Source organism: Pangasianodon hypophthalmus, chromosome 16 (genome assembly GCF_027358585.1).
Source record: "Pangasianodon hypophthalmus isolate fPanHyp1 chromosome 16, fPanHyp1.pri, whole genome shotgun sequence".
Classification (NCBI taxonomy): domain Eukaryota; kingdom Metazoa; phylum Chordata; class Actinopteri; order Siluriformes; family Pangasiidae; genus Pangasianodon; species Pangasianodon hypophthalmus.
In genome coordinates this window covers 10,367,816-10,386,458 of record NC_069725.1, presented here as the reverse complement: position 1 = coordinate 10,386,458, position 18,643 = coordinate 10,367,816, and the positions used below count along the sequence as shown (strand labels likewise).

The following is an 18,643-nucleotide window of genomic DNA, read 5'->3' as shown; positions in this document are numbered from 1 at the left end:
GAATTAGTCTAGAACTTCTAATGGTAACAAGTTCTCACTATAGAAATGCAATTTCTAGAGTTAAGTATTTGCAAATCCTCATGTGAAATAACTGCAATAATGATGAGAGGAAAAGAACAGCCCTAAAAACCCATTTGCTGGCTAAAAATGTAAGATGCCTTTTCCCTTGATGGATAGGACAAAATGTCCTGTAAAGATGCAGTTTGGTAAGCATCCTTTTTATTCCGCAAATGATTATAAGAAGTACATTATGACCCTGGAATAATATAATTACATCCCTTATTGATCAAGGATATAAGAACATATCATGGGCTGATAGTTATGCAATTTTAAGCTCATCCACACACACACACACACACACACACACACACACACAAACAGAAACACACAGGAATGCTAGCGTATCAGATGGCTGAACTAAATTGTGATAATACCACACTCACACTACTCAACTGCATATGTCAATCCTTCTATCTCAGTGACAGTAATTATCCAGAGGGTCTCTAATATCAGTAGTGGATTGACATGGGAAGTTCATAAATTATCCAAACATTAATGTTCCACCATCTTCATGGTAAGTCCTGTTACTGCTCTCCATTGCCAGACTGCACATGCTTGGCCAAAGAATCATGTCTGCCTCATTTAGGGTTACAGTTTGTCAACATAAACCTGTAGGTGATGATGAATGGCCAGCAGATCAAAGAGGATCAACAACAAAGCATAAACAAAATGATTCCATGCCCACACGAGGCACCTTGTACACATTAATCCTGTCAGTAGTCCTCTGTAACCTGAGGATAAACTAGATCCTCAAGTTACTGTGAACTATTAACATAAATCAACACAGATCATAAATCAGCATGGAGCCTCCAAATAGCCATAAAGGCTCTGAGCCAAATGCCACAATTGGCTGATGGTAAATAACAATGCAAATACAAGTACACTGTGTAAGCAAAAGAGCAGCAGTCAGAGAATGGCTGTGTAATCTGAAAATATAGACACTGTGTCTGGACAGACTTTTAATATGACTTACATAGTATCATGACTGACCTGTACTGCTTTTCACTACTACCACCATCATGTGATCCATTATAAATATTGATCCACAACATATATGATCAATAATTCACTGTGACTCAATTGCACTCCTGCATTCTTGCTGTGTCCATTAGCCTTGACCATATATCTCACTAGTGTAATGGTAGCAAACTTGTTAAAAAACAATTTAAAGATCCATTTACACATACATGTACAGTGGGCGTTAAACAATATCTGTACCACTTAAATGTTCCAGTGTTCTGAGCGCCATGACCCGAACAGAGCTACTATTGAGCATCAAAAGAGCTTTGTCTAAGCTTTTGCACTTACAAAGGCAACTGATTTGACTAATAAATAACTGATGTTATTTGTCTGAAAACAATACTTCATGCAAAGCTAATACACACGAAGTTTCCTGATACACATGTGGTTTCCTTAATCCTTAAGGCTGGTGTATTATTTGTTTTTATTTTTGACTGTGTAGTTTTCTATAGGTTTATTTTGTTTTCCCAAATGCTGTGCACAGAACTCAGAAGTATACTTTGACACTGAGTGAAAAAACTCCTTCAGACACATTTAACATCGGCTGAAGTTCAGGGCCAAATAATGAAAATGTATTTAAATATAGTCATTATATTTTATTATAGTGCAGATCAAGCTTTTCAGTTTACACTTTCCACAACTCATTCATTTACACTGGCTGGGACCTCATTCATTGGAGCCTGGAGCTTCATTTAGGGGCTTTCTCTCTATGAGTATGTATATACACCAATCAGCCATAACATTAAAACCACTGACAGGTGAAGTGAATAACATTGATTATCATGTTATAATGGCACCTGTAGCAAGTGAACAGTCTGTTTGCGAAGTTGATGTGCTGGAAGCAGGAAAAATGGGCAAGCATAAGGATCTGAGCGACTTTGACAAGGGCCAAACTGGGATGAGTCAGAGCATCTCCAAAATGGCAGGTATTGTGGGGTGTTCCCGGTATGCAGTGGTTAGGACCTACCAATAGAGGTCCAAGGAAGGACAACCTGTGAACAAGCGACAGGGTCATGGGCGCCCAAGACTCACTGATGCACGTGGGGAGCGAAGGCTAATCCATCTGCTCCAATCCCACAGAATAGCTACTGTAGCACAAATTGCTGGAAAAGCTGAAAAACAGGTGAGCATCAGAACTGGACCTTTGTCATCCTTAGACGGCTATACTGAAACTCTCTCCTTGCAGGTCTTCCCCTGAACACCATCCAACCCTTGAAACTGATCTAAAATGCAGCTGCATGACTCCTCAAGTTTTCATACAACAGCCCCTTTTTGTTCCATCTTCTGGCTTTCTAGAGCTGTCCACATCAGATTTAAAATGCTTGCCTACAAAGCCAAAAATGGACCAGCTCCTACCTATCTGAAGGCACTTACCAAACCCAGCTCTGCACAATGTTCCCATACCTCAAGATACAAGAAAAACATGCATCAATCCTTTTCTCTGTACTAGCACCCAGGTGGTGGAATGAACTTCCCCTGACTGTCTGAACAGCTGAGCCGCTGACTGTCTTAAAATGAAGATTGAAGACCTACCTCTTTACCAAGCACTAAGTCCTCTCTAACAGGCTTTTACCTTGATAGTATTCTTAGACCCTAACATATTGTACTAGTATGATGATATGCCTTTGATGGAGACTACAAAAGCACTTCTGTAAGTTTCTCTGGGTAAGGGTATCTGCCAAATCTGTAAATGTACTTGTAAATGCTCTGTCAATGCACTCATACACAGTACACCAAACCTTGTGCCTTATGATAACCATACAAGTTATTATTATTCATAATGGGGCTGAGTATATTGTATAAATAATCCTCTAGTGGAGGCTTTATTTCACATACAAACAATGCAATAAGGCTGTTCTGTCTGATGGAACAGAAAACCAGTGGGCAGTCAATTCTTTCCTCAAGGCTGGCACTACTGAAAGCTGGTAGATATCTTAATTAAGCCACAGCATGCAAACACACAAAACGCATCAGCATTGCAAATGGCTAAACACTGTCAGCTAAGTTCAGATGAAAAACATACTGGCATGCTTATGTTCTAAGACTGGCACTACTCACAAACATTAATCAGCACTGCACAGCCAGGAAGCTTATAGGTCTCTGAGAATGAACAAATCTAATATTTAACCTGAAAGCTCAACAACAGGTCTGGTCACTCACACACATTGGTAGTGTATCTATGTGCCTGCATATGGTCCATTCCTTTCTCTGGATGTACAGACGAAGAAGAACAGTTAAATAAGACATGCTCATGATCAACTGTGTGTAGTTGTAAATACAGGGATGGAGGGAGGTGCTAAGGCAGTTTCTTTCAAATGTTTTTTTTTCCATTTTCTTGCTTAACACTTATCGCATATTGATCAGATGGCAAAACACTTCAAAACAGAACAAACTTTTCTGATTCTCAGTGTCACACACTGCTTACATTACATTCTGTTCATTCTGGGAAGAGAAAGTAAAATCATAAACATACAAGTGTGCTATCATCTTTTCATATCAAACTATGCACCCCATCCTACATACCCCCCCACCACAAATGCAGGCCAAGCAGCCATCCAGCCACTGACTGGCCCCCTCCACTCTGACCCTCCTAACAGAGAAAAAGTCCACCACCACTATCTGTGCCCCTGGCCTGTGGACCACAGTAAATTTAAAAGATTGCTAGACACCAATGAGTGATTCTCACATTGCCATCCTTTTGGTGGAACCACTGAGTGAAGGTGTGGTCTAAACAGAGAGTGGGAGATGTCCTAGAAGGTAATTAAAGAGAGTAAGTATTGCCCCCTTAATCCCCTTAGGCATTCCTTTTCTTTGGTGCTGTACTTTGAAATCTTGCATAGAGAGCTTCCTTCTCGTCCTCCTCCGCCACCAACACAACAGCCCCCAGCTGCTGGTGAGGTTCAATTCAATTAAATTTTATTTGTATAGCTCAATTAACAATGAGCATTATCACAAAGTATATAAATATATTAATTCTTGATATAAATTTTAAATTTATAAATTTATCCCTAATGAGCAAACCAGAGGTGGCTATGGCAAAGAAAAGCTCCCTAAGACGACATGAGAAAGAAACCTTGACAGGAACCAGACTCAAAAGGAAACCCATCTTCATCTGGGTGACACCGGATAGTAAGATTATAAATAATTTCTCTTCTATAGCTGTATACTATATAGGCAAAAAGTGCTAATTGTGTTAACAGGAACTTGATTATGAGCATCAGTCATTTCTTAATTCATTATAGTTTAATGTCTAACTTAAAGCCTATTGTATCAAACTGAAGTTATTGACTGTTCAATGATGGAGACTTGCGTGCAGACTGTTAGAAATGGCAGTCCAAAGGATATCCAAGGAAGAACATCCACAGCCATCTTCATGGTTTCTATATGGTACCATCCACAATAATCTTATGATGGTCTTTAGGCTATCTGTATGCGGCCATCCTTAGAAGCAGTGAGTGATTTTCAGTTGACGAAAACTACAAAAAGAAGTAGGGCGTCAGGATGGCTCAGATTAGGTATCTACAATAATATGCCACCCCAGGAACTGTCTAACCTCCTTTTTGGTCTAGGGCCACTGGCAGGCCAGAGTTGCTCCTGTAAAATCCCAGATAAGCTAGACTATCTCAAGAACTTCAGGACCACCCACACATGCTACATATATCACAGCCAATCATTACTATAAATGATTTTATAATCTCAATAGGTGTAGAGGGGTCACAGAATATGGACCATGTGCTGGTGCTTTAAAAAGCCTAAATAAAAAAGGTGCAATTTGGTGAACAGGGTGTAGAAGGCAATTTTTCTTTCAATTTTGGAGACAAAAGAGCAGAGGTTGCCAAGTTGCAAGCTTACTTTTCTACTCTGCTCAATCACACCAACCTTATAGAGCACCACAGTGAGACATAGAGCAACCCCTGGCATGGTTGTGCATAACCACTATCCATAGTGGTTGCCTAAAACCAAGAGAAAAGTGGTTCAAGAGGAAATGGGCAAAATCCACATGGAACTGGATCACCCCATCCTGTTTGGGCACAAGCACAATGGGACCTTCGACTCCTCTATCACTCCCAATTCCAGCATTTTGCCAATTTCTTCATCATGAGGAGGATTTTCATGTGCCTGGAGGAAATTCTCCAACGACAAGTAACCCAGTGTGTGGAGTTTTACTCTGAGGTCCAGAAAAAACTGAACCTAATTACTACTGGGTCTTTTATCAAATCCAACATCCCCTGGACTTTTGCCCATATAGCAATTTAAAGTGGAAAAACCCTGTGGACGCCTGGAACACCTCCCAAGCTTAAACCATTTACCCTAATTTTATTTTTTTTTTTTACCATTTATTTGTAGGCAGTATACACAGGAATGAATGGAGAAAACATAAATACTGGGATCAGAAGTAAGGTACAGGTATGCTGCACAGTTACGACCCTTTAATCATGTCTTACAAATCAGACTCCCTCTAAGCCATGCCTGCAGAGGTCATTATCTTCTGAACATACAATATACCCCTGTATTTTTCACTGTAGTTTACTTTCAAAATGAGAAAGGCTCTTGCTTTCTAAGATGCTAATTTGTTCGGTCACCTCTTGTATATAATTCTTTTTAGGCCCTTCATTGCATAGCTCTATATCTCATAAATCCTGTGTTTCTTGATTTCTGAACTACCAATGTCTATGCCCACTGTATACTGTATGCTTAATTGTCTGTTTCTTTTTTCCCTTTTTTTGGTTTTGGCCTTGACCTGCATTCTAGATCTTCTTATAGATTTACCCACACTAAACCTATCTAGTTGGTTTTTAATGCTATGTGGAAGTAACACAAAGAAACTCTGCACATACAGCCTCAATGATTATTGAAAAATATACTTAATCTAGACAAGGCAAATCTCTACAGATAGCACTGGGTATAGAGAATTACAGAGACATATGTGGCCCTGCCGTATCTGGAATAATGTATATCTTCTGTCCTCACTAACTCCAGTCCAAAAAATCTGTAGCCATTCATGCTTGGCACAACTGCCTGCTGACTTGTTCCTATTTGTAAGTAGGTGTGACAGATTTCTTCAGGGGATGAAGGGTTTTCTGTTTCAGTGATTTCTCTAAATACACTTTCTGGCTGGTACTGTGTAAGAGGTTTGATTCTACTCACTCCAGTTTTGATGTTCAGCTAAAACTTGTAGGATAAAGCACAGACTAGGGAAGTGGTAGGTGTAGGTAACCCTAGATATATGTTAACCGCTGCTTCAGGGCCTTAGAACCCTGCTACTCCTTAGCTGACACTCTAAGAGTAGCAGTTCTTCACCAGTGTTCTCCAAGAGCCATTCCCTGCTGTGTACTGGGTCAAGAATAGCACTGCATCTGCTCCATATAGCAGAGTGTCATCTTGCACAACGGTCCAATATCAGAACTGATCCGGTTTACAGATACGCACCAAAACAGATTTGCAACCACTCCAGTTTAATAAAGAATATTTTTATATCTGATCCTAAATTGGTGTTGGTCCAAATGTTAGTTCTAAATGTGGTAGTTCAGAAGTGGTTCAAGCCAATTTTTCAGCCATTCAAGCCAATAAAACCAAACAAGCATGCATAAAACCACATACTTTTTGACAATAAAATGTTATAATCCAGAATTATGCTTTTGGTGCAGTATTTAGGAGCAAAATGCTCCTATTGTTCATTGTTGCTTTAGCTGTGTCTTTAGTTGAACAGTCATGAGCTAAATGGCACCGCTCTTGAGTACAGTGATCAAGATTCAGAGCAACTCTGATGTCAAGTTGAACTAACCAATGGCTTGAAAGTCAACTGGGTTCTTGCAAACAGCCTCTCTAAACTGACTCAGAATGTTTGTACACATACAGGTAGGATATACTTGCATCCAGTTAATGGCAATAATGGTGAATGAAAACTTTAATTTACTAACATATACCGTATATATTGTAATCTGCTTTTTTTTAATTAAAAATCTTTCTCCATTTTATATATTACAATTCAGTGCACAGATGTGGCCCATATTCATTCTGAATCTGCTGACTGCTGAGTGTTCAGTATCATTAAAAGCTGTTTGGTGCAAACTTGGTTCAACTCTCATGACTCTCATGGTTATCTGGCCAAACCATGCCTACTGTCAGGGCAGTGCTTATCCAGGAAGTTGCTTTAAAATGAAATCATCTGACTGCATTCAGTAGCTCAATATACAGTAGAATGATGTGTGGGTAGGCTATAGACATTAATTAGGTACACATCTAATGCTGATTAATGACTAGTTAAATTAATAACAAAAGACACTTCAGGACTTAACTTGAAGATCTTTTTTTCTTATTTTGTCCACCTTGCCATTCTCTGCTCAATTATTGATTGGTCCTAGCACTGCTAGTGGAAGGGGTTTGATGTAAGAGACCCTTGATGAGTCCCTTTAATGCAGTCTTCACCAAAGGGCTTATAGGGCTCTTCTGAAGACCTAAATGAGAAATGGGACATCCTACAGCCTTGTGGGGAATGTGCAAATAAGGGCCCTTAAGACCACAAGTGCTCCATTTGGGACAGTCCATCTGACTCTGGCATTTTTCCCTTGCCTGCAAGCACATAGTCCTTGCCTCACAGCATCAGTTTTTGCTTATAGTGCCAGTGGATGGATAAAAACATACATCTTTCATATCAATCTTGTGGCTTATTGGTAATGAAAAACATAATGCTGAAAGACCAGTCTTAGGATGCTTAAATATCAAGTCAAAGTAGATTTTTTTGTTTATTGCTGTATGTACGTATACCATATGTGATTGATCGTTCTCAGTCTTCAGAACATAACTCATTAACATCTAACACAATAAAACTGGTAACCCTAGTAAGCTAAACCAACCAGATTCTATGATATAATCTTGAATACATCACTGCACCCATCAGAGTAATTTTTACTCTGTGAAATTTACTCAGAAAAAGTGTGGTAACAATCTTACCACAAAAAATCTTAGTAAATTTAACCATACATATTTTATGTAAGGTTTACATAGCACCAAGGATTAGTCTCCTAAAAATGTAAATGAATTTAACTAGCATGTAATTGTTTTATAAGTACATTTTACTCAAATTTGAGCTAAATGAACTACATAAATCTCAACAGCATAAAAAGTACACATCACCTAAACGTCCTACTAAATGGTCACAAACACATTTAATAGTTTCAAACAGAAGTAGCAGGGTAATGAGTAAATACAATCATTTTGACCTTCAGACAGACTGATCTGACAGAACACAAATCAGTTTAAAGTTCTGTGAATATGTATGCAAATCGAGTTCAAAAACCACGCCCCCACTTTAGTATGCAATCGGTTCAAGTAAACATTAATTCTTTTTTTCTCGTTTTGTGAACACTTGCAAAATAATAGTAAATTTTATTCCAGTAAAGTAAGTAAAAAATTTACACTTTGGTTTTTAATTATGAATTAATTTAGTACAGAACTTAAAGCATTTAAGTAATTCTTTTGTGTAAAAATCAGTTTTTTTTTTTTCCAAATTTACTAAACCACTGAATCTTTTTTTTTTCCAGTGTGTAGACATTCAAAATGACTTGGTTGACTGAAAATTTGCCTCAGCTTAAATAAATTGCACAACTTCCTTCCTTCTTAATACTTTATTTAATCTCCACTGACCTTCGGGTCTACTATTTTCACTGCCTGAATTCGACTCTTTCTGCCCCGGCGCTCGAAATTGATGGATTTGTGTCGAACAGAATGTGAGGGGCTGGTATAATGGCAGGATGAATCCATCTTAATTGCTGGCCAGTCAGATTGAAGAGACTCTACTATTTACAGCTAAAAAAGTAGAAGACAGGAAATACAGGCAGTTTATTTATATAAGAAATTGTTTGGTTCTCGCTCTACATATAGTATGTACTTATACAATTTCCTTCTTATTTCTACTCTCTCATCTCTTCTCTTCCTTCTCCACTCTTACAGCTGGATGTGAGAGGTAAAGAAGCAAGGGGGCTTCTGATCATTAAATCATTCATTCCACAGTGGGAAAGAGGGAGCGCTGCAGAGTGCACTTGTTTGCCTGGGTGTTCACAGACACACACCAATCAGAAAGAGAGTGTGTGGGGGGAAGCTTCCGCAGGGCGTATTTTCAAATCACACTACCAATTTAGGATAGAACACCGTGACTGCATCCCCAAGAGGGATCTCATTTGAAACTGAAACAGACATTGATTAAACACGCTGCCTGCTCTACCCATACAAGTTTTTGTGTATGTGAATGAAAGCTATTTATTTGAATGTACACACAGTGACACTGAGAGCTATATCTTCTTGTTAGCAAAGCAAAGACATGTACATCTATTCTGCTTCACTCTTATGCATGTAATGTTTAACACAAAGGCTGACAAGATAATAAAACAATGCAAATAAGATACTAAACTTAGCTGACTAAAAAGAAGATTAAATATCCCTACAATTTTTACATAGCTTTAATAGCTTTAAAAAATACATTACAATGGTGATTTTAGCACAGATATTAGCATTAAAAAGTGCAAAATAAATGGATGTGGTCATTTAAAAGCTGTGGGAAGAGTGAAAATCCACAAGAATGATTAATTTATAATAAGAGCAATCTGAATGCTGAATACTTTACAATATGTCAAGGAAACCTAAAACTTAACACTTCATCGAAGTTGAAAGAGACAGCAATTTATAGTGACTCTTATGAGCTAAAAACATACCATTGGGGAAAATACAGTCTTGTTCAATGCAAAATGATATTTTAAATGAAAACTGTAATTATGGAGGGATGAATTAGATGTGAAAGTGAGGAAGACAAAAGCCATTTGGAATAGCAGTAGAGGGTGAGACTGCCTTTCAGAGAAAGGACTGGTGTTCAGTTACAGACTAGGTTAATATGAAGGTAGGATATAGCGTACATTATGCTATGATCTTACAAAGTGCTTTTGATATGCTATTAGCCAAATTACAGAACAGAAGAATGAGTGAGGAATAGATTTAATTTGAGTATAGTACACTGTACATCTATCGGGAGAAGTTTTTTTTTTTAAGTGCAATGTTAAATATCTTCTGCTTCTGCTTTCCTTCTGCTTTTAAGGCCAGTGGGCATCACATGTCAGTGGCTGATCTCCTAAATCTTGCATTTTTAATCTAGGAGATTATCAAATTATCATAAAAAAAACTCCATTTCTTGTTGCTGGGACTTGTGCTTATTCCTTTTTAGAGATTTTGTGTGTTCGTAATATACATTTCAATATGGGAGGGTGCAGCCGTATTTGTTTTAAAAAAATAGCTTTTAGGTTTAGCTTCCATCTGTCTGGCAAGGAACCCAAGCAATTAATTTCCTAGAATTTTCAAAAAAGTATAATATTTTTTAAAAGCACCAATAAAATTACACTCTACAAAAAAAAAAAAAAAAAAAAAAAAAAAAACACCAAGGTACACAATCAGCATCTGCCAGACACAACACCTTGTCCTTCCTCTTAGTTTACCCATAATATACATATTGACCGTGTGTGATTCCTCTTACCTATACTTCATGCCGTTCCGGACACAGTGGTCACTGGATGAAGGCAGGTTTTGCACGGACAGCTGGCCCAGGCTGCGTGCCACAATGGCCACAGTGCGAAACTTATTCTTGGTGCCCAGGCTGGGGCTACCGGCATTCTGCCGATTCAGCCGGTCCTCAGTACTACGGCTTACAGCCCGGTGGTCCGTACACACAAAAGAGACCTGCATGATGCCGCTAAAATACAATGGGCAGGCTTAGCCCAGTGAGGGGGAGCTCAAGATGTCCTAAAATCTCCTCACAGCAGGTACTAAGGGGGTTTCCCCTTTTTAAATGAAGTATTGTTTCCTCAGGTAATTCCCGTCCTTGTCAACCGAGAAGCTGGCAGAAGCAGTTGTAGAGATAGTAGATGGATATAATAGCTCTCCAGTAGGCAGGCATGACCCAGTGCTCTCTACAGAAGCATGAGGGAGAGCCTCTGAGCGTGTGCTGGAGCCTGATCACATCGGAAGAAACTCCTCATCCTACCACGTCACGCTCCAACTCTCCACGCTCCGCTGAGCTCTCACTACAAAGTCAGGGTACTCTGATCCTCTCTGTTCAGCTTTTTCTACACTCTACTCCCACTCTCCCCAGTGGATCTTGTGCTCCTTTTCCCACTCCCTCTTTCACTCTTACTTTCAGGCACGCTGTTCATTTCTCACAGTTTCCTGATCGGATATATACATTTAGAGACATAGAGCAGAAAAAAAAGCTCATGAGAGCAGATGGAGAGAGAGAGTAAGAGAGTGGGAAGGAGTGACCTCTAGCTATTCTTTGAGATCTGCTTGCATCTGATATTCCACCCTGCCTGTGCATGACAGAAAAACTACAGCAGCAAGAGAGGACACACACACACAGACACACACACACACACACAAACACACATGCCAGACATGACAGCACAACAGAGAAATAGAATTAAGTATAGTGTAAAGAGGCAGCAGCAGCAATCATACTATGGATGGCTTCACAAGGTATGCTGGGTAACCATGTGCTGCAGATGAACAGAATTTTGAATTAAACAGTAGGCAAGAGATTATGCAGTCTGACCTGCATTAAAATTCATCTCAAGTGAGCAAGAATGCATAATGTAAGCCTTTATATCTCTTCTTCTTCCCTCCACTTACACTCATTATTATGATCTCAGACTCTTACACATAAAACCTATTCCTGTACTGTAGCTTTATGATTATTGAATAAATTCACTAATTCAATATTCTGCTAAATGGCATATATAATTGGGTTGTGACCAGTACTATGTTTGCATACTAACTTATTAAAATTTGAATTAGATTTGGATTAATCTATATTTCTGATGTGGTTCTGTATTCTCATATCCATATTCAGTATCACACAATGAGCTGTACCAAGGGTAAAAATGCCAGCATGAACTCAGTTGGCTTTGAGGGCACAGTGTGTTGTGTTCTTTTGATGAAACATGGACTTTTATGGCATCCAGACACAACAGACCATAATTCAGTGAGAAAAAACAGGACAGGGCCGTGCCTCCTAAATTTAGCAGCACTCCATTCACCCGAGGAACACAAAATGAAGGAAAGTGTAGTTGGGGAACTACAACCTATAAAAACTGTATGAATTATAAATGTAGTTGTAATAGAATTTATAGGTGCCAGTTTATGTATTCATAAGTACTTATTATTATATATGTATATAGCTGTCTATAAGAACATTCCTAAAATTGAAGGTTTAGAAAACATGTAAGAGCTAATAAAAATCTAAAATTTGTAAGTGAGGTCATTTAAAAATAAATAAAATAGTATTTAGCAGAGACTTACTTACACAAAAGTGTGTTTTTAAAAGGAAGATAAGGCAAGTTTGCATGTCCAAACTTCACAGCATACATTATCACACTACAACAATTTTGATTACAGTATTGCTATAAGTATATTGAGGGTTGGGCAGAATACTCTGAATAAGAATGTCTGTATACCTAAATGTATTCAGTAATGTATTTCATTACAATACTTATTCAGAAGACCTTTAGAATACCTCCTGAAAAGACACTCTGTGCTACTGCTATTATGTTATGCTTCTGGAGGGTGAATATGGTAATTAGTTTTTTACCCTTTTCATAGAACAGTCAGTGTGATTGCACTGGAAATGTAAAAAAGACCGAATTACTCAAGCTGTATAAAAGAGCTTTCTTTTTACTTACCAGGATTAACCTAATTCAAATCAGATAACAGAATCAAATTTGTATCAAAAGTATGAAAAATTAATGCATAAGGCTTTGAACTAAAAAAAAATTCCATGTATGAAGAAATAAGTACTCAATTACTGCTCAAGTGTGTTTACATTTTACTATTCAACTGTGAAATCCTTTCTGCATAACAACAAAACCAGTGGAATGCAAAGAGACATTAAAACAAAATGACTTTTAATCATTTAAAAGCTGCTGCAGTTGTTAATTGCAATATTAATTGTAATTTTAAATTACCTAACAACAAAACAAGTATTGGTAGTGTTTCTTTTAAAATGTAAAAAGTAACTTCCGCTTTGTTTACTTTTGATCTTTCTAGCTCAACAGAACATCTACTTAATCATCTACATCTAGAATAACAGAACGTCTACTTAATCCTATTTCATGTGAATATATTTTTACTGGACAAGGTCATCTGACCACAAGGCATGTAAAAAGATGGTTATGTTGCCCAAAGTTTTGTTTATTCAATATTATGGAATGAGGTAAGGTTGATATATATGAGCATTATATAGCATGGCACAAAATAGGTGATAATGGTGATATAATTCCACACTAAATTATACAGAAATAATTTTGTCTCGAATTGTAAAATGTATTTCATTAGTCCAGGCAATTGTTAACTGATGTATACGTATTTGATCACAAAATATGTTGATTGTGTTCAATTTATTTTTGAACAGTTCTGTTCACACACTGTTACCACCCCTGAAAGTATAATGGCTTTATGCATAGAATATATAACATTATAAATGTATTTACAAAGCATGCATTATTCATATAAGATATATAAAAATGTATAAGTATATGAAAGGATGAAGTAAATTGCCAGGAGTCAAACACCAAGAGAGAAAGCAAAAGATGTTGTAAAAATGATTTCTCGCTTGATTGAATCATCTCTCATACCCTGCTCTACTGGTAGTGATAGCACGGTGGATGTAAATGTATGTGTCATGTATGTACCCTGATGCTCTGACACACAAATGACACCCACTGTTAATCAGACTCCAGCACTCACAGCTCCCACTGTCATTCTAGAGCAGGCTAATAACACCAGTTCTAGAGCCATGTGATTCCGCAGTCCTAGACGAAAGAGAGTGGAGTTCTATATGGCATTTTAGCAGCTAGAGGAATAGGCAGACAAAGGTACAGATCTTGAACAAGATGAAGATTTAATTGACATGACAATTGGACCATGATTTTACTTTTCTTTACAAAAGTAAATTTAGAAAAGAAGTATTGCATTTAGAATGCACTCTATTTTCGACTTGTTGATTAAAGCTGTAAGCTGTAAAGTAGAGAGCATGACTTCCTCTCTCAGATATTATAGCCAAATACATTCCATTTACATTTCCAGCATTCAATGCCCTTATCCAGGATCTTTGTAGTATCATTATACTATTATAAATAGGTCCAGGTCTAGGAATATCATCAAGGTAAATCCCTGTTAGTGGTGAGTTAGTATGAGTTAGTACAGCAATATAAACAGAAGATTTTTTATTTTTTTTTAATTAATGCTCATTTAAGTGCTTAGTTAGGAGGCATGTCTTCAGACTTCATTTGAAGACCACCAATGAGTTCCATCATTGGGGTGCCAGTACAGAGAGGAGTCTTAAGGAAGGCCTTGTTTGTACCTTGAGGGTTGGTGGCTCACACTGAGGTGTGCTAGAAGCTCAAAGGGAATGTGATGCAGAGTAGGGTTTGATATGTGCCTTTGGATAGTTGGATGCTGGTCTGTTTTTGGCATCAGTGCTTCAAATCTGTAGCTGGCAGCTACAGGAAGCCAGTGGAAGAAACTCTGCAATGGAGTGATATAGAAGAACTTGGGGAAATGACCTTCCATGTGCAACGTGCAGTAGTCCAATCGCAAGATAACAAGGGACTGAACAAGCACCTGTGTGAGGTGGCCTGAAGAGAAATGGCTGGATGCTCCTGATGTTGTAAACAAGCATGGCCAAGACAAGTTACCAATATGAGAGCAAACACAGCAACAAAATAGACAAGCACTACCATGCACAATAAGCACACTATATAGATTATATAGCACACTATAAGAATTATAAAAATATCTACATCTGTTCTAACTGAGTCATGAGATGTATATGATTTAAAGGCCTGGGGGTTGGAGCATCTCCAGATGTGGTACAATTTTATCCTACTTTGCAAAAGTGTTTGAGACAAGCTCATAAAATGCACTGAACTGCAAAATCCAAGCAAAAAATGAGGAAGAGGCAAATGCATAGGAGCAGTGACCCATGTGCCTGTGAGCCATCAGTACACATAGGAAGTAAGCATGTTAAGCTTCTTCTAAACATAGAATTCAATTAGGCTCACTCTCGGTATCTGAAACACATTTCTTTCTTTACTTTTGGGGGTATCCAGACTTCAAAAATGCTATGACTTTACTTCATTGAGATACAGTAGAAAATGTCAAAATTTCATGATGTGAAGGGTTTTCCCAGGCCACCACACATAGGAAATGTGAAAATGTGTTCAGGAAGGCAACGCTGAGCACTGTTTTTAGTCCTGCATATACGTGTCTTCCCCAGAGATTATATTTATCACATAATCCATTGTCACAAAGTCGGGTTGTAAAGCCCACATGAATAAGGGCAGTTTAGGGATTCAGGGTCTGGCTTTAAATGTCAATTAGGTCAATGAATGAGCAACCTAGGTAGCTTCATTACTGAACAGAGAACAGGCATAGAGCAATTACGTGTAAATCATTTCATTGTAAGAGCCACACTCAGTGCATGGAATGGACACACCATGAAAGACTTGAACTTTCTAATGGAGAATAGAGAGATGTGTAAAGAGTGAGAGGACAGAATGTGTGGAACTAATCAACAGAACCCTCCACAATGACCATGAGAATGACACATACACTTCAGCATAGCAGTGTGTTCCCCTCCCCGAACTCGGAGCACTCAGCCATAAGTGCCATTGCGGCCATGTGCGAGCAAGAGAGGTGCTCTCCTGGATGTAGATTACAGCATACAAATGCTTAGAAACTTAGGCCACTGTTTCCATTGTTACCATTCTCAAGATTAGTGTAATCACTGCTGAATGTTATCTCCAACATACCACTGTATGTACCAGTGGCTTCATGTTTATTGTCTTTAGGCTGGTGGGTAAAAGTAGTGGTGTAATTTTTGCACTGGAATACAATGCATTTTTAATACGGAAACAAGAAATGCCAGGATTCATTTGCATAATTTTGGTCATAAAAGCAATTGGCAGTATACCTTATAAAAGGTTATTTAATACAAATAATTCTCTAGCAAGATTAAAAAAAATAACTGTGCAAAAAAGGCAGCTTAACTTAAGATGCTACCAGCTTAACTACATCTTTTCTAGCATGGCAGTAGCTGAGCTATTTTGAAAATAATGTCATTTTTCCAGTAACAAGCTACTTTTTCATCAAGCATTTTGTCTCTTGTTTCATGTTACCAGCTCAACATTATTTTTGAATCTAGCAAATTGCAGTGTGTAAACTGTTGTATCCATAATGGATTCCAGATAACTTAGTAGCTTCAGGTAGAAAGCATGCAGTATGGCATGTCTGAGGTGTTCTCAGTGGAGTGGCATGGAGATATGGTGTTGCTGGTATGTAATGCAAGAACCATTAGGGTTACTATAGCTGCACTATAGCTTTGCCAAAGATACCCAATGAGGAGAATCTTAATGTTATTCAGCTATGAGTACATCAGTCTGGCACTGCCCAAGGCAAATGTTTTGGTGTTGTCAATATATTGATTAGCAATACATGCTGAGCCGCTGGCCGGGGTGCTGAATTGGTGCTCCAGAGTTGGCCAAATGTGGCAGTATACCTTAAATGATTAAATAAAACATTCACTTCATCACTGTTCCTACTGCTCTCACGCACCTGAAATATACAAGCGCATCACACTTACCAATTTAACTATACAAATCAGAAATCATAAAAATCATGATTTTATTTTGTATATTTCTTCATTCCACTGAAATTAATTTTTGGTTACGCCACTGCCACAATACACAACATGCTTCTGAATCATTTTTAGACGTCACTTACATCAAGGGCAGGAAACGGGTGTTTCTTTTAACCCATATTTCAGACCACAGTCAAGCCAGCAGTAGAAGAAACCAGAGTGCTTGTATATATAGCAGCTTATGGTAACTGCCCTTAGGATCGTGAGCTCATGCTGTACAATGGTGGTTGCTATGCTATGGATCTGTTGTGAACTCTGGATAGTGTGAAAATGTTGGGCAGTAGAGTACTAAAGGCTGTTTCAGTATTATTTTTTGCAAGCTCACATAAGCCAGATGATGCATATGCTCCGTTGCCAGTAAATTACTGTAAAATGTACAATATGGTTTTTTTTACAATGTATATTTCATTCACTTTCAGCCCCAGTAGGCTACCACAGAACTAGATGGCTGTGTATGTGGCTTAAAATATCTCACACCTGACCTATAAAGTTCATGTGCAATGTCTGTAATGGATTTTGTGCTTCCAATGTACTCTCTGACTTTTTGCATGTCCTGTTGAAACAGAAGGGCTGTTTAGTTGTACAGTAAGTTATTTTCTGAGGGTCTACAGAATCCAACAATCTCCCATTGTTCCTTGCTTTTACCTTCCCAGCACTTCAAACACCTCCCCTCCATTTAGTGTGCCAAACCCTCTTTCTTATTTCCTCTGACCAGAAGAAGTTCAGAAGCTACAGAAAATCCCCCATAGCCTCTCAGTCATTCTTCTTATATATGTAATTACACATATCCACTTTCACTAATGCTACCACAAATAGTAATTCACTTATATTCACCTATAGCATAATTAATGCAAATGGTGAACATGATAAGTGCAACAGTGTCAGTGAACTAATATTGACAAATCCATCAAAAGAGTTCTAAAGGTCAATGTGCAAATGTTTTGAAAAATAGTTCAGCAGTATGATGTCATGTACACATCACATGAGTTTTTAAGTAGACCTTTTGACTGTTTTGATGAGCCTGCGACCAACCAATCAGAATTCCAAGTCAAGGTTGATTGTGCAATCTGAGAATGATATCGAATATCCAATCAAATAATACTAACCTTGTCATGATACCTTATCCTATATATCCTATTAGCGGTTGTAGCACCACAGACAGGAGTGTCTACAGAGAGAAAAGAAGTGAAGTGAACCTAGACAGTACCAGACCCTAGACAGTAACAGACCAGGATAAAGTGGTTACTGGAAATGAATGAAAAATGAATGAACTTAAAACCAAATTTAGAGTCAATCTTTGGGGGAAAATGCAAAGAATTCTCCACTATAATGAATGTTTAAAAGGTTCGTGTACATTGTAAAATGAATATTTTATTTTCTTCAGCCTAATAGGCAAGGATATTTAAACAGATTAAGGCGGCACACAAAGAAGATGCATTAAGTATTTCTTAAAATATGTTGTCAGATACATCAGGTTGCTTCAAAAGATTTATTCAGGCTTCAGAATTTCAACAGAGTGAAAGCATAATACAGTAGCAGAGACACAGATAGGCTATCATATGCAGATATGCCTAGGTGGTGAGGATGCACTGAAGAAGCCGTGTCAATAAACTATAAAGAGCTAACCTATTAATAAACCTATTTGGGGTAAGCTGTCCTTTTTTATATTTCATTAGACTGTATCATCTGCTGCCCCCAATGCTTAACTAGTGAAAAAGACAGCCCAGTATTTCTGACAAGTCAAAGACAAGAGAGTGATGACAGAAAAAGGACAGCTGGCCTGCCTGTTAGAGAATCATGTGTGAAAAAAAATTCACTGAGCTGATATGA

At 38.1% G+C, this 18,643-nt stretch overlaps 1 protein-coding gene across 10 annotated transcripts in view; it reads right to left on the bottom strand.

Moving 5' to 3' along the window:
• Window positions 1-18,643, bottom strand: part of kcnab2b (potassium voltage-gated channel subfamily A regulatory beta subunit 2b) — a 71,775-nt gene that overhangs the window by 26,283 nt on the left and 26,849 nt on the right. Inside the window, exon 1 of one of the 10 annotated variants that reach the window (XM_026921181.3) lies at window positions 10,601-11,495. The exons of 8 other annotated variants lie outside the window; for them this stretch is intronic. In XM_026921181.3, the coding sequence (XP_026776982.1) occupies window positions 10,601-10,809 (209 nt within the window). In that variant the 5' untranslated portion in view covers window positions 10,810-11,495. Of the gene's footprint in view, window positions 1-10,600; window positions 11,496-18,643 lie in introns of those variants that run through there. One more of the 10 variants, XM_026921178.3, reaches the window with a different exon arrangement.